A 15794-nucleotide genomic window follows, 5' to 3' on the forward strand; every position below is an offset into this window, starting at 1 on the left:
TAAAATTTAATTTATTTTATTAAAATAAGATAATCAGAGGAACCTTGGCTTACAATAAATGCATTTTCTCAGGAGCAATAAAAACAAAATTAAAACCCAAATCAGCAAGAAAAACTGTATACACTCAGTTTCCTCTGGATAGTGCATCTCTTGGACGACAGCTTCCGATGGGACAAAGACTCCGCTCGTTTTTGCAGAAGTATCCGGATCACGTTCACTTGCCTCGGCCACAGGAGCCCGTCGTTCTGCACCTCCCGCCTCTGTGGGCCGCAAGGAACGAGTCACTAGTACCAAAATAAGCTGCTGAAGTTACTGCGGGTGCCCGTAGCGAGACTGGCGTAGCTTCCTTCTCCGAGCAGTACAGTTCCAAACAGATTCCTTTCTTTTGCAAGAGTTTTTCTTCTATGTGCAAAACTATTGCAAAACTATTTTTTGTTGAATTAGCATTTTAACTTATTTCATTGGCTTGATGAAAGCTCTTAGGCAGGAGCTGATTTCCAGAAAGTTGGGGGTTTTCTTCTTTTTATTTTTTGTTTTCTTTTTTTTCCTCTTCCCTCGGTCTTGTTTGCAGTTCCCCATTTCAGGGCAAACTCTCCCACAGGGCGTGGGGCAAGCGCCAGCACCACAACCATCATCTTGCCTCAACCACCGAGGCAAGTAAAAACACCAATTCATCACCAGATTCCAATCCAGAAACGCTGCCGAAGAACCATCCATCGCTTCTGTGTATGGGGAAAAATAAGGCTCAAGTGCATCTATTAAAAAAATAGTAATAGATCTCTTGATTTACAGTCTGTTAACTACCCCAGTAAAAGAGATGGTAGAAAAAGGCAAGGTGGAGCTGTGGCCCTGCAGGAGGAGAACTGCAGGAATCCTTAGCAGCTTGTTCTTCAGCCTGAGCTGCAGCTGATCCTGCGGGCACCGATCCTGGACACGGAGGCATCACACGCACAACTTCTGTCCTGCTGCTCCTTCCCCGTTGCTGGCGAGAACAAGGGAAGGGAGCGCGAGCCTAAAACACGGGCAGTCTCGTGGATGTTAACGTGCAGGAGTTGATGTCCTCTGTGTGGGCGGCGCGGTGCAGAGAGGGCTCCGAAGCACTCCGGTTGATTTTGGGTAAAGAATGTTGCAACAGTTCGATGGACGACAGTATCTGAGGGAAACGCACAAAAGGAAAAGGCGGCTCGTAAGAGCTGCTTGTCTTTCTTTCTCAGTCTTAAACCTTCATTTATTCCGACTTCAAGCATATCACAGAATCTCAGAATGTCAGGGATCGGAAGGGACCTTGAAAGCTCATCCAGTCCAATCCCCCCGCCGGAGCAGGAACACCCAGATGAGGTTACACAGGAAGGTGTCCAGGCGGGTTGGAATGTCTGCAGAGAAGGAGACTCCACAACCTCCCTGGGCAGCCTGGGCCAGGCTCTGGCACCCTCACTGGGAAGAAGTTTCTTCTCATCTTTAAGTGGCACCTCCTGTGTTCCAGTTTGCACCCATTGCCCCTTGTCCTATCACTGGTTGTCACCCAGAAGAGCCTGGCTCCATCCTCCTGACACTCCCCCTTTCCATATTGATCCCCATGAATGAGGTCAGCCCTCAGTCTCCTCTTCTCCAGCTCAGAGCCCCAGCTCCTCAGCCTTTCCTCACACGGGGGATGCTCCACTCCCTGCAGCATCTTCGTGACTGCGCTGGACTCTCTCCAGCAGTTCCCTGTCCTTCTGGAACTGAGGGGCCCAGAACTGGACACAATATTCCAGATGTGGTCTCACCAGGGCAGAGTAGAGGGGCAGGAAAACTTCTCTGACCTACTGACCATCCCCCTTCTAATCCCCCCCAGGTCCCATTGGCCTTCCTGGCCACAAGGGCCCAGTGCTGGCTCATGGTCACCCTGCTGTCCCCCAGGACCCCCAGGTCCCTTTCCCCTACACTGCTCTCCAACAGGTCATTCCCCAACTGATACTGCAACCCGGGGTTGTTCCTGCCCAGATGCAAGACTCTACACTTGTCCTTAACAGCACTGACGTACCGCGTGGAGGCTCTGAGAACAGCACTCCAGGAATATGCCAGGCAGTGCCACTACTATAGGAGTCCGAGTTCCAAGGAGTGGGGAGATACTTGTCATTAGCTCACAATTAATTAATGAGTATCTACGCAATTCTCCAACAGAGTAACCGGGCAAGAATTGCATCTTCTAACAGTCCGTTTAGAAACCATTTAGAAAACTTTCTAAACAACAAAAGTACTTGATTCTAACTGCAAGAAGTTATTTTTCTAAAAGCTGCTGATATTTAATTCCAGCTATTTAGTGAGTCCAAAAAAGTACCTTCACCATCCTCAAAGTGACAGGAAAAGGTAAAATATCCTTTGTAAAAATACCAAAACCCGCTACATGAATTTAAATCCCCCAGTGGTTTTGTTTGCTTGTTCGTAGTTGTGGGGAAGGAAAGGAGGAACAGCCTCTCACTTCCCCCAAACCTACACTAAAATAAAATATCAATACAAAGATTTTATTGTGTTGGGGCCTTTTTTGCTTATCTCTAAAAACTGGTGAGCTGCTGAAAGCAAATTGCTCTAGTGTTAGTGTAACAGTGCTTCAATCTGCATGCGTAAATTTTTTCGTGACCTTCACAGAACTACGTACGGTCAGAACTGCAAAAGATGTGCATGTGAATAAAGACAAAAGTAGGAAGCAGGCTACACTTCATATAAACCAACGCTTGTACCTGTGTGCAATGTTTGTGTGCTAATGGCTACTTATGAAATACTCTGAAACTCGTGTGCAGAAAACAACACTTACTTGTGGAAACAGAGGTCGTTCTTCCCTCACTTTCTTCAAACAATCTGCTACGAGCCTCTTCATGGCCTTGGGGCAGTTCTTGTACAGTTTGCTGAGGTCTGGAGATGCATACCCTCGGCCCACCATGAAAATGATCTGCAAAAAACCGAAGTTGGAAAAGCTGTTTCACTAGCCGACAGCTTCAGTATCATTAACGCGAGTACCAAAGGCACAGGCACCAGCAGGGCCCTGGAGATTTGTCCAAATTAGTTCACGGAAACAACGGTGCTGCTTTTGTGTAGCGCAGGACAGGATTAAATCAGTGACGCTGGTCTGTATGGCTGAGCCTCTTCCTTCAATTGAAGGCTACAGCGACTAACGAGCCACAAGCAGCAGCCAATTTGGCACAACAGCTCAATCCGTCAGTAGAAATGATGTTGTGGAGGTGAGGAGAGGTTAGTTGGTGTTCTTTTGTTATTTTTTTTTATTTAGGCCAAAGAAAACAGGACTGTGATTACACACTTGAAATTAGACTGCATGCAACCGAACCCCCTTTTTTCACTCTGTCCTGCACGGTTCTTTCACTTGCAATGCATTCTGGGTTTCAAAAATTGTTCTGTGTTTTCATCGGGGCTGACAGCAGACAGACACTGCACTCCCTGTCTGGCAGACCTCTCATGATGATTTTTTTTTCATGCGTACTTGTCATTTTGAGAACGTATTTTCTAGACATTTGAGCTCAGATTTTGCATATATTTAAGCATGCGCTTAATTTATGCACATGAGTAGTCCCACTGAAATTAATACTGCAGAAAACTGAGCATATGTGTAAGATAGGGTGGGATTTTTAAGCTAATTAGCTGCAGCTGTACTCCCAAAAAGTGACTATGAAATGGCACATTGAGATTCCACAGTTTAAAATCCTTTACAGGTTAAAATAAGTAAATCCATCTTGGAAGCTCATAATAGGATCTGAAAAGTCAGCTTAGGTTCTGTAACCAAGATTTTTGTCATAAAACCTAAAATAAGGAGAAATTTCTTTACTTTGAGAAGAAACGTCTTTACTTTGAGGGTGACAGCACTGGAACAGGCTGCCCAGATTGGCAGAACTGGTCACAGCTAATGCAGCAAAAAAGGACATGGGCTTGGTTTTGTTTCCAGACAAACAATAACATATTATTAGTGTCTGTAAATACATTTTCTGGTTTAGTCCAAGTCATCATTTCGGATTTTCATCAGACTTCCAGTAACCTTAACAGTCGACTCTATCATGTTGGTAGGACTGGGCAAATGCTGGTTGGCTTGGTTGGGTGATGGGAGTTTGTTTGAGGGTTTTACTGGGGGCAAGAGGGGCAAACAGAACTAATGGCGCTACTGGTTCTTTTTCAACTAGTGTTGTCTCAGAAAAAAGAACAGGTCAATATAATGTTGCTAAAATAAGGTCTTGGTGTGGTTCTCCAGGAAATATTCCATCCCTTCCTGGAAAACTTACTTGAGAGGCAAGTGTCACGTGTTTTGCAACAGTGATGATTATTAAAGCTTGCATATAATTTCAATATTATGAACTAAACCACATTCCAATATCCTAGTTTGTAAAGAAACTTAAAAATAAGAAAAATCTTCCTTAACAGAGTTGGCCTCTCCTACTTGGAATACAGATTATATAACATAATAGACACTAAAATCTAGTAGTTTGTCCCCATACACTCACACTTCTAAGATCTTAATTAAAAACAACAACAAAGCCAAAAAAACCACCAAACCACAACTAAGGATCAGCAAAACACAGATGAAAAAGATGTAAGAGTCTGAAGTTCGTGCCCTACAGAATGAGTTAGTTCTACGCTTGCTAAAGCAGAACGAGCAAAGGGAACAGGTGGGGGGTTTGGCCTTAATGTGCTGCTTTGGAATTACTGGTTAACAGACTCGGTGAGAATACAACTGAGGGGAAACTAAATCCCACAAACATTCAATACTAAAAGGTTTGACAATAGCCACTACGTTTTTTCACTTAGTAAAATGCACCGAATCCAACCTTGCTGATAGAAGAACAGCACATTTAACATCAAAATGGAAATTTCACATAACTGCAAATATATAAGCCAAGATTTTAGTGAGGTAGCTTTAACAGGGCACTTAAAACTTTTATAAAAGAGATTTTTTTTTCCTTTTGACTGTCGCTATTTATTTAAGTAAACATACAATTACACAGACTTAACGCTGAAACAAATCGCGTTGTAAACAACATTTCAGTTCTTGTTTTGCAAATGTCTTCCTCTTACATTTCTCAAGGAGGACAAAATGTACTATGCCCAGTAATCAAACGCAGTGTTCCAAGAATCTTTCTTACCTGATCTCGGTTGTTAATGTGGGAGTACGGCAGCTCTCCCGTCATAAGTTCATATAATACTATTCCATAGGAGTAGACATCGGACTGGAAACTAAACGGGTTACTGTCCTGCATCCGAATCACTTCTGGTGCCTGGAAGAAGAGGAAAAAACAAACAAATTATAAGCAATATTAATAGAATTTAAAGACAGAAAGGACAAGAGAAGGGGAAAATATTTGGAAAGCAGAGAGAGTGAGCGCAACCAAAAATTAGTGCATGAAGGACACTTCAAACCTTCCATGAGTTGTACCTAAGGCTCTGGAAAGTGCTACTGTACATCTTATTAAAAAAAAACAAAAACAAAAAACAATTCTAAGTAAACAAAAAAGCAACATTTTAATTCAACAAACATCTTACCATTAGCAAAATAATTATTCTGATTCACGGGATTTATTGCCTTCTGTTGCATCTTACATACAGCTCAGTCTGAGTCTCTCCCCTTCAGTTCTTAAACAAGTATTGATATTAAAGGGGAAAAATACAAAATTCTAATACAGGCTTAATCTCGTGTAAAACTGATACCAAAACACTTCCATGAAATGTGAAAGCCAAATACAAAACAGGATATATTGAAGATGGGGGAAGAAATGCAAGAACATTCTTGCATCTTTGCAAAACAAAGCAAAATTATGAAATTGAAGAACTTAAAAGAAACAACATTGAATGAATTAATAAAACAAGATATAAACCATCAAAATATCTTTCCTGTTGACCAAAATATTTTTTCCCCCACAGAATTACCGAGCAAAGTACTAGTTAAAGTATAAGAGTACAACAACAAAAACTCAGAGATTGCATCAACTTCCAAGGAAACAGAATCAACCTCCGCTTCTACGTAATGGCAACTCGGCAAAGATGGTCTAGAAATGATTAAAATGAAAAAAACTGCAAAGAGCAAAAATGCAGGGTTTTTCGAAGGTGTGTTCCATGTTTACAGGCACACCATTAGGTGAGGTGGGTTTAAATCCTTTAGGGGAAGCTGTAAAAAGCCTTGGCTTGTAGTTTCTGGTTTTGTAACTTTGTTTCAGGTGATTTGTGTTTTCTACAGGTCACAAACAAACCTTGACCAAGCATCCTGATGTTCCTAACGAACACTTTCTGGCTTTTCTCAAAATACAAATACTTCCACTCCAGTGAAGGCTGCAAGACTAGTAATAATGAATGATTTTTAAAAAGGAAAACCTGTTTACAGTAACACTTGCAGGTCATTCAGTGATAAATATCGGAAGATTTAAAATGTACTACTACGTAGCATTCAGCACGTCATTTTTTATTTGGTTCCGCTTCCCTGAAGTACGCGCATCAAATGCCACGTGCACTGCCCTGGGAGCTGGAAAATATTGTTGCTCAGTGCCCATGCTGAATGCAAGTCAACTGCACAGCATGAGCAAAAATGGGTCAAGTGAAACTTCAACAAAATATTTTATTTGAGCGCCAAATAAGACATTCTTGCATCACTTTAATGATGTGGTAACAGGCACTGTTCCACTTTTTCCATTTACTTTATTGAAGCCCCACACTGAAAAGTTCCTAACTAGATTTTCTTCGAGTGATTTTTTCGCAGGAAAACTGTGGAGCTGCCTTGCAAGTTCTGGCAGAAGTGAACCATAAAGCAATTGTTGGGAATGCCCTGTGGGACAAGGAGGTGGCAAGAAGAGAATGCCGGGCGGCTGTTTGAGGGCAGTGCTGTTCGCTCACCATCCACAGGATCGACCCGGTCGGCTGCTCCACCTGCTGAGATCCGCTCCACCTGGACTTCACCGTTGCCAGCCCAAAGTCTCCTATTTTCACTGTGAGGCCTTCATGAAGAAATATATCTGAACGTTTGTTAAGGAAATTCTGTAGAAAGCTTGCGTAAAGAAGTCTGAATTTTCTGACGTGATTACAAAGTGCCTGGTTAGGTTATCACAAATCTAAGCCAGCTATCCAAGAATAATGCTGATTTGTTTTTTTAAAGCAGCTATGAGTTGTGTGTTAAACAGAGGAAAAGTAATTTTATGGCATCCGTATTTACAGAGTTAACATTTAAGACTAAACAAGAACAGAAGTTTTATTATTATTTATACATTTATCTTCATGGTGAGTTAGGATAGAAATCAACCATGTTAATTAACATCCACGACTGCAGGTACTTAAATAACTGGTGTCAAGAGACACAAGGGGAAACAGCATAGAAGTCATCACAACTCAAAAAAAGAAAACTAAGAAAAACCAATTACAAGTAGAAACAAATATCGCAACAAAATCTGTTTCTGTAAAGCTCTCTGGCAGACCTCCTGATTTAACTATTTCAACTGGAAATACAAACGTCTGTACTATTTGTAATCTATCTACTTAATTGATTTGTCTGTTCAGATTGATAGATAACACTTTATTTGTTGGGGTTATTTTAAGATATTTTACGATTTCATTTAAGAATGTTTTAAGTTCAAAAAGATGATTCAGAAGTATAAACATGACAGACTCCCTTCCCGTTTCCATGTCAGGTAAAGAGTTCATTTATTCACAAAAGTGGTTGTAATTACGAGGAATCACGAACTCCTGACGTCCTATACACTAAAATTATTCTTTTTCTAGCTTAACTGAAAAAGGGAATCCCCTTACATTATGAACTACTGACTGTGGTGTGGGTTTTATGATGACATTTGCAAAACACTCTGTTCACATTTTATAGAAGAAGTTACAATTTATGCTGCTAGCCCAATGGATGCTCTGGGCAATTTTGAAAACAGGCATTTGCAAAGGCCAAAGACAGCAGTTCACAACATTTTTACTCCATATGCATCACTAAATCTGTTTTTCCAAGAAATACAGGGGTAAAAGGTTGTCTTTTCTTGAGTTCAAAGTAAGATTTTTGGCTTCGTTTCTGCCAGTCATGTGAAAGCGTTTTACATTTATTAAAAATATATAAGAAACAGTAAAATAAAGCCTGTGTGTGCATACACATCAGCATGCGCACACACACATCTCTGTCAAGTAAAGAGTGCAGCTACTCTCCAGGACAGCATTTGGATAACAGAGAATTACAGAAACACCTTTTCAGTAAAATAAGACACTTAGAGCACAACTGTTGCACATCCTTTTTCATCTTTATCACAACGGTTTAGTAAACAAGCACAGATGTTCTCTGAAAGTCTTCGCTAAAAAGTAACTTCTTACTCATAGGAATTACTCTTTATTAGTTATATACATTTGAAACAGCTACTTCGACCACCCAAAAAGCTCCATATTAACAAGCGGGTCTCACACACAACGAAGTATGCTGAAGTTAGGAAAGGATACTATTGGATTTCATGTCTCTGTGGATGATGTTCTTTGCATGTAAATAGCTGTGAAAGAAAAAGAAAATTGCTATTATGACGGCTGTTCACAGAAACAAAGCCTTGCAATTTACTGACAGCCACTGGGGCAGTTTATCATGTACTCAAGCGTTTCACATCCCTCTTGCTTTAGTCAATGTACAGGATGCGTCTACTCTGGGAAAAGAGAACCAGCGAGCAGGAGTGGATGCCCAACACCTCCTGCGCTGCAGAGACGGGAGGCAGCGCAAAAAATACATCTCAAGAAGAGAAAGAGCAGCGTCAGGGCTGGGGAACTGCATCATGCCCTAGAAAACCGGTGCTGTACTCATACACCTGAAGTTTGTATGCTATGCTAAGGTTTACATTTTACAAACTGCTTTATTTTGCAGTCACAATATATGTTCCTTGTTTTCTGGGTGACTGACTGGAAACCTGGGTCCTGATCTACAAAATGGATAAGCACTGACAGAACCAGCATCTGCTGCGCTGCGAACATTGTTAACATGTTCTGAAAAGAAGTGAGGTGGTTCCTGGATCAAGTCAGACACCTGGAGAAAGGTTCCAAAATACAGCAGCTGTAGAAGAGGAACAACCATCCTCCCATCTCACCAGAGCACCATGAGTATGAATGAGTGTTTGCCAAACACTACGGTGTTAGAGGAAAAAAGCCAAAAGTTAATTCTCTGTTTAGAAGAGGATCTCACCTAGAGCGTTACAGTAAGACCTCCAGCTACAAAAGAACAGAAAATACAGAAAAGCCAGCTGGTCAGTGACTAGTGGTTTAACACGAACTAAAACAAGAATCCATGGAAAAAGAAATACCAAACGAAAGTAAGAATGTATACAAGAGTGCTGAATTAAGGCTGCAAAAAAATCTTCATTTGGTGTATTTTTGACCCATCACTATTTTAGTGCAGTAACTCCACGTGAGGGTTTGGGGAGGAGAAGGGAAACACCTTCCCAAGAAGGAAAACATCCATCAACACGTCTCCTACTCACTCCATGCCCTGCGCCGTCTGCCGAGCGATGTCAATGAGCTGGAACATCTGGAACTTGGTCTCCTGGACGTGCAGGTGTTTATACAAACTGCTTCCTTCGCACCACTGCGTGACGATGGCCAGGTTGTCTTTAGTCATGTAGCCCATGAAGAGCAAAATATTAACATGCCGAGTCTTCCTAATAGAAAGTAGAAGAGAGAGAAATTAGTATCTTTACAAAAAAAAAGCTTAAGTTCTTTTAAAAATGCATTCCTGGCTCAAGGAACATATTTCAGCTTTTGAGTCCAAAAACATGTTTCTCGCAAAATTTTTGCTAAGTGGATGTGTTTGTAAAGTTTGTCTTTAAAAATAATAAACATATGCCACAGTTGCCAAGTTATTATTTGTAAATAAAACTTTAAGAAAAAGATGTCATGAAAATTCAAACGTTTTGAAATTAGTGGCCAACATTCACACCTGCAAGGGGTATTAGATAAAGTTATTGGAATAACAGAAATCACCCTGGAAGCCGTGAAAAAGTGACAGCTTTAGATAGAAGCCTGAACCTTAACAGGAAAATAAAGGGTCATCATAAACTGTGAGGAATTAACAGATGGGAAGATAGTTGTGATGTACTCGAACTGCTTCAGTTACAGGATTAACATTACAGATAGTTAACTGGACACTACAGAAACAGTATTTGAAAGTAAACAAACATACGTACCTCAGAGCACACATTAAAAAAAAAAAAAGGAATTATGCTGCAATTGTAAAAAGTACAGTTCAAGTATTCTGTCCAGTGATGAAAATTATGGCAGAATTTGTTAATCCTCACCTTTTATTGCATGTCAAATGTGACCTTAACAATTATGGCTGTTAGTATTATTTATCTGAAAAGGTGACTTTCAGAAATAGTGAAGAATCACTGAAATGCCCTGAAGTACAACAATATTCACAAGTATCACTATATGCTCTGGTTTTATTCTTTTTCTCCAGAGAGCTGCTTTTTCTGTCTATCAAACATGGAATATTGAGCAAGATGGCTTAAAGGAGGGGGAGCAGCCAAATGCCATGCCCTGAAATAACAGAATTTAGCGACAAAACTACCAACTCACCTTAATACAGCCACTTCATTTCTGAAAGCCTGGAACTGTTCTGGGGTTGGATCGACAACCTTTAGTATCTTCACTGCTACATCCCCTGAAAATACATTTACCGTAAAATTTACTAAAAATGCAGCTTTTTTCCAAAATAACATTAATATACAGTATACTTAAAATTCCTAATTTGTGCACAGTATGCCTCTACTAATTCATACATGGGTCAGGATTTTTCTGCAGACATATAAACTTTGGTAGTATCAAGCAATTCATTTATCTGAACTTCAGTCTAACAAAAAAAGTCATTAATTGTTCACATGCTTCCCTTCTATTTTTTTAACAGATATGGCTGGCTAGAATTACATGTATGCTTTTTGCAAGATATGAACTACTAAAATCTCCACTAGCTGTTGAAAATGAAGGCATTCTAGTGTAGCTGCATTCTCAGCAATTTATTTCAAGCACATTCACATCAGTCTCTCCAAACAGCATCCAAATTTCATCATTTTCCCTTTTCTATCCAGCTTTAGCACGCATATTATATACACCTTTGTATTTTTATATAATTAAGTTTATATACTAAAGTTTATACATAAAACATATGTATGCATACAAACACACAGCCTTTTTAATATAAAGCTTATTAAAAAAAAAAACCAAAACCCTTCTAGATTTAAATACTACTTTTGCAGGAATGGGAGGGATAAATCTGTCCAGGAATAGGAGAAAAATAATGGATGATACAACTGATTTTATTATTTCAATAACAAATTTGGGGACTACAGAAAGCAGAATATCTTACTGCTCTTTAAGCTGACACGTTATAAAATTTGACCTAAAAGCTTCATCTGAATTGTTTTCAGTGTCAGCACTTGCTTTAAATTTCAGTATCTGTTAAAGGGTAATACAGAGAGGAATAAATGCTGATCCAGTGCTATCTGTTTAGAGACTGTTTCCAGAGAATAAAGTTGTAAAAACCTTTACAGTGTATGTCTAGAAAAGAGTAGAATAGAACTGATTCTAAAAAGGTACAATAGTAGAACTGTTCTAACAAAAGGAAAAGCACTAACAGCAAGACCCACTGACTCCTCCACGAACGAAGTGAACACCACGTTCATTTGAACTACAGATGGACAGCACTTTAGAACTCAAGAGGGGGATAAATTTGCTCTGAGACTGTCACAGGAAAGGAAAAACAGCTCAGGAAAACGGAAACTTCCACCTCAGTCCGCACGCAGTAAAAAGACTTGAGAGATACTATACTCAAACTTATCCCAAGGTTTAAAGGGCTGCTGCCACTTCACATCACTTTAAAAAAAAAAAATATCCCTAGAGTGAAAGATCGCTCTGCTACCAAAATCACTAATTATTTTCTTCTTAATATAGCCTTTTTTTCAATATATCTCTAGACACTGATTACATTAGGAATACTAACTGCTCAATTAAAAAAACCAAAAATGAACGCTGCCAACAAAGTAGGAGAAGGATTTGCAAACTGGTACTTGAAAGTTTCAGAGCACCCTAAGTGACTCCGGGATCTTCCACTGCAGTTACCAGGTGCTTAGTGTGCCATGTTATTTGAAGTCACAAAGATGCACAAATATTGAACCTGGTATTATACATGTGTATATTCTTCCTTTAACTTCAATAAACGCAACATGCTTCCTATCTCATCCTCTAGCATCTTCATAAAGAGAACCATCTCGATTTGTAGCGTTCCTGATGTTCTAGAACTTAAGAGATCTCTCTGCTTGCAGACCAGAACAGAAGATAACTGGTAGAAAAACGGCATTTTCATGGGACCACCAAAACCACAGGCTTTGAAGCAGCCAGTTCCTACTATAAGTCCTGCGGATGTACAACACCAGACCAACACCTGAAGTATATTGCTATGAGCTATGCCAAGACAAGGTGAGGATGCAGTGGGTCAGATGATTTCAGATTATTTTTCAATTATGATCCTTGCTCCGTGGATGAAAAGATGTTTTTAACCTTACACTGTTTTTGTTGAATCAGGTGCCACACTTTTTTTAGGCTCAATCGCATTTCCTGTGCAGTTTTCTCTACAGAAACAAATACACAACAGCACTTGGGTTTTTTTAGCAGCAACCTGAATACAAATCAGCTTCTGCCATCCCCCAAAACCCTAGAACTGATTACCAGGGTCAAAGGGAAATGTGTTTATGACAGGTAATTTTCCAACCCATTTAAACTACCTTGCTTCTCTTTCTGCCTTTTAAATTTAGAAGCGTGCTACAGGACACTACGGATCCACATGGGGTCTGTAACAGAAGTGGCGCAAATGCGAAAACTAGCCATCAGAACAAGCTGGAAAAATATGGAAGTGCAAGACAGCCGTTCAACGAGACACGCACTCCTCAGAGCAAGACTTCTTTATTTTTACTTTGGAAGACTAAATCAGGGAAGCTTGTTGGGAACCTACTATGGTGCAGAGTCTTCCATGGGTGATCTCCAAAGCTTCATTGCAAGCAGCTCTTCATAGTTGGGCGTCTTAGGAAACCCTCTAACTTACCCTGGAATTTCTACGTGAGCTTGCAGCAATCTGCCCACTTCAATTCATTACCTTCAGCTTCACCAAGACATTTTTATTGCTGCATTTGCACTATTAGGTTACTACAAAAAAAGTCTGCAGTTTCACTCATTTGTGCACTGTGAGCTCCCAGTTTCTTAAATTCCAAACAGAAAGGACTTGCAAGAAATATAAATCCTTTAAGACCACACAACGAATAATGGTTACAAAAAAAAAAAAAGAAAAAAATTAGTAATTTAACTTTGAATTTCCTGAAAATCAGGAGAACTATAAACAGTTATCACAAATAAGATATTGAATCTTATCAATATCAAGTTAGGTGACAGCCACACAACCATCTTGTGCACACAGCTGAAGGTTCTTCCTAAATATGTAGCTCAATGTATTTCCTGTTCAGCATAGGAAGAACCAAAGTTCCCGATACACAAAGAGTATTTATTAACATAAAATTCAAGTATATTGACAAGGAATTCACCTTTATTACCCTTACTTAGTGAAATCTTTCTTAAACTATTTTTCTCCCTGATTTCTGTATTCCATTTCACTTATATAATGAAAATCAGTTTAACTGTTCATGAATATTACTTTTAGCCTAAGAATAGTCCTTCCACTGATGTTGACAATATTTGGGCTTTAAGACATGAAAGTATTTATTCTTTAAAAATAGAGGGTGGAAGATGAGTTTCCAGATTTTTTTTTCAGTTTATTTTATGACAATAACGCTATTTAAATTAGGGCCTGGAGATGTTTATGTGTGTTTCTCTTTAAATGCCAAGCTCTGAATCTGGAAACCAATCCTGTAGTTCTGCAGTGTCTCTCTTTTCAGGGTACTCCAGCTAACTCTGGATCATCAACTCTCACATCAACTATTTTTTTCCTTAGAAAAACTCAACCGTAGAAGCAATTTATGCTTTTTCCTTTCCCTGCCATCCTGGATATAAGTATGCTAATTAAACCACCGAGGTATTTAAAAAAAAAAAAAAAGGTAAATGTAATTTAACATCAGGCTGTGAAATTTCCCAGCTGATTCTGCTAATTCCATCCTGCTAACGGAAAGCAAAACCTTTTCAGAAAACAAGCTGCTGTAGAACACGGTAACAAAGAAAAAGTTCACTCCAATATAATGAACACATAAGATGGCAGTTGGGAGATTCAGATTTTGACGCCTCCTCTTTGCCTTAATTCCCCCACTGCTAATATCAGGGAATTAGTTTTTCTCACCTAGTGCCTTTGGTGGTAGACAAGGACACAGCACCATTACAAGGATTTTACCTTTTCCTGGCTTGCTGTCCTACAGCATCAACATTTTGAGAAGACAGTAACAATGGGCAAGACCTTACCATGCCATTTGCCTTTGTAAACCGTTCCAAAGGAACCCGATCCTATTCTGGTGGAGAGCATGACTTCGCTTGCTTCGATTTCCCAGTAATAACTGGAATCTCTCTGTCCACGAGGCCTCTGGAACAAAAATTTATATGGTTTTACCCCAAGTATTTAATCACATATATATACACAAGAACGAAAGAACTTCCTTCGTACAAATTTAAGGTGCACTGAAACCTTGAGGGTTTTGTCCTGCATTTTGGACTTTTTTCTCCTCAATTTGTGAGGGGTGGTGGGTTTTGTTACCGCTCCCCAAAAAGATTACATTAGATCTTAAGAGGAACAAATATTTTATCATCAACTGTTTAAAGACATATGAAATATTTAAGAAACTTACTGACTTTTACAAAATCACAATTATACTAAAATTCAGGAATTCATTTGCATATTTAGAAGGAATAAACCAAAAAGACGAGAGCAGAATTCTCAAATGTTTAAGTGGTTAACAAGTGTGATGCAGGGCAATAGAGCTACCTTTCCCAAATTCTTCAGAATTATATCGTTACTACATACACACAGTGCAGAGAAATCCAAGATTACCATCACCTTGTACTGGCTTTTGTGTATAGAAATTTATCCCAACACACCACTATCCCAGCCTAGTTTAATATATTTTTAAAAATATATTTTAAAAAATATTACCATACTTACAATTTTGTTTTTTTCTTGTGTATTGGATCCAGGGGCTCGTTCTCTTTGGGCTGGGACCGGGGTTTTGGGCTGAGACCAGCCAGTGGGGCTCATATTGTTAGGACTTCCAGACAGAGCAGAGGGTGAAGCTTAAATATAGAAAGAAATTTTAAAAAAATGTACCAACTAGAAAACAAACAAAATAATATTATATATTATCTCATTTTTGAAAACCATACCTGATTCACTATGGCTTCGAATTGCATCCTAAAACAGAGGAGAGAGATCAAGTTAATAAATATATGAGAGCATATAAAGGAACAAGCAGGAATAGCATTGAAATAATTCCTGACAGTTTTGGTCAAGTGTGCTACAGTATTGACCAACCCCCTCCAAAAGTTATTTTCTAGTTACAAGAATCCTATATGCTAAAAAACATGCAATTTGTGAATACTTACAAAACGTTACAAATATTCACAGCATATTAAATGGCATTACTACCAAAAAGAAAAAAAAAAAAAAAAAAAGGAGAAAAAAGAAAAAAAAAAGACACGGAACAAGATGAAACACTAGAAATACTGTCTGCATTCCCACCGCTGGATTTTTGTACATGCTTGTGTATCAGATCTGAACACAGCTCCTGTATCTCTAGAGTACACGTTCTCAAAAAGGTTTTGGGTTACAAGCA

At 39.3% G+C, this 15794-nt stretch overlaps 1 protein-coding gene across 7 annotated transcripts in view; it reads right to left on the reverse strand.

The window, feature by feature from the left end:
• Positions 1 to 15794, reverse strand: part of RAF1 (Raf-1 proto-oncogene, serine/threonine kinase) — a 77690-nt gene continuing 61896 nt past the window's right edge. For all 7 annotated transcript variants that reach the window (XM_065642812.1, XM_065642813.1, XM_065642811.1 and 4 more), the window contains 10 exons: positions 15346 to 15373; positions 15128 to 15255; positions 14434 to 14551; positions 10558 to 10642; positions 9465 to 9641; positions 8446 to 8492; positions 6862 to 6980; positions 5124 to 5255; positions 2795 to 2929; positions 1 to 1153 (listed from right to left, as the gene is read on the reverse strand). In XM_065642812.1, coding sequence (XP_065498884.1) covers positions 1013 to 1153; positions 2795 to 2929; positions 5124 to 5255; positions 6862 to 6980; positions 8446 to 8492; positions 9465 to 9641; positions 10558 to 10642; positions 14434 to 14551; positions 15128 to 15255; positions 15346 to 15373 — 1110 coding nt within the window. In that variant the 3' untranslated portion in view covers positions 1 to 1012. The remainder of the gene's footprint in view (positions 1154 to 2794; positions 2930 to 5123; positions 5256 to 6861; positions 6981 to 8445; positions 8493 to 9464; positions 9642 to 10557; positions 10643 to 14433; positions 14552 to 15127; positions 15256 to 15345; positions 15374 to 15794) is intronic.

Source organism: Caloenas nicobarica, chromosome 11 (genome assembly GCF_036013445.1).
Source record: "Caloenas nicobarica isolate bCalNic1 chromosome 11, bCalNic1.hap1, whole genome shotgun sequence".
NCBI lineage: Eukaryota > Metazoa > Chordata > Aves > Columbiformes > Columbidae > Caloenas > Caloenas nicobarica.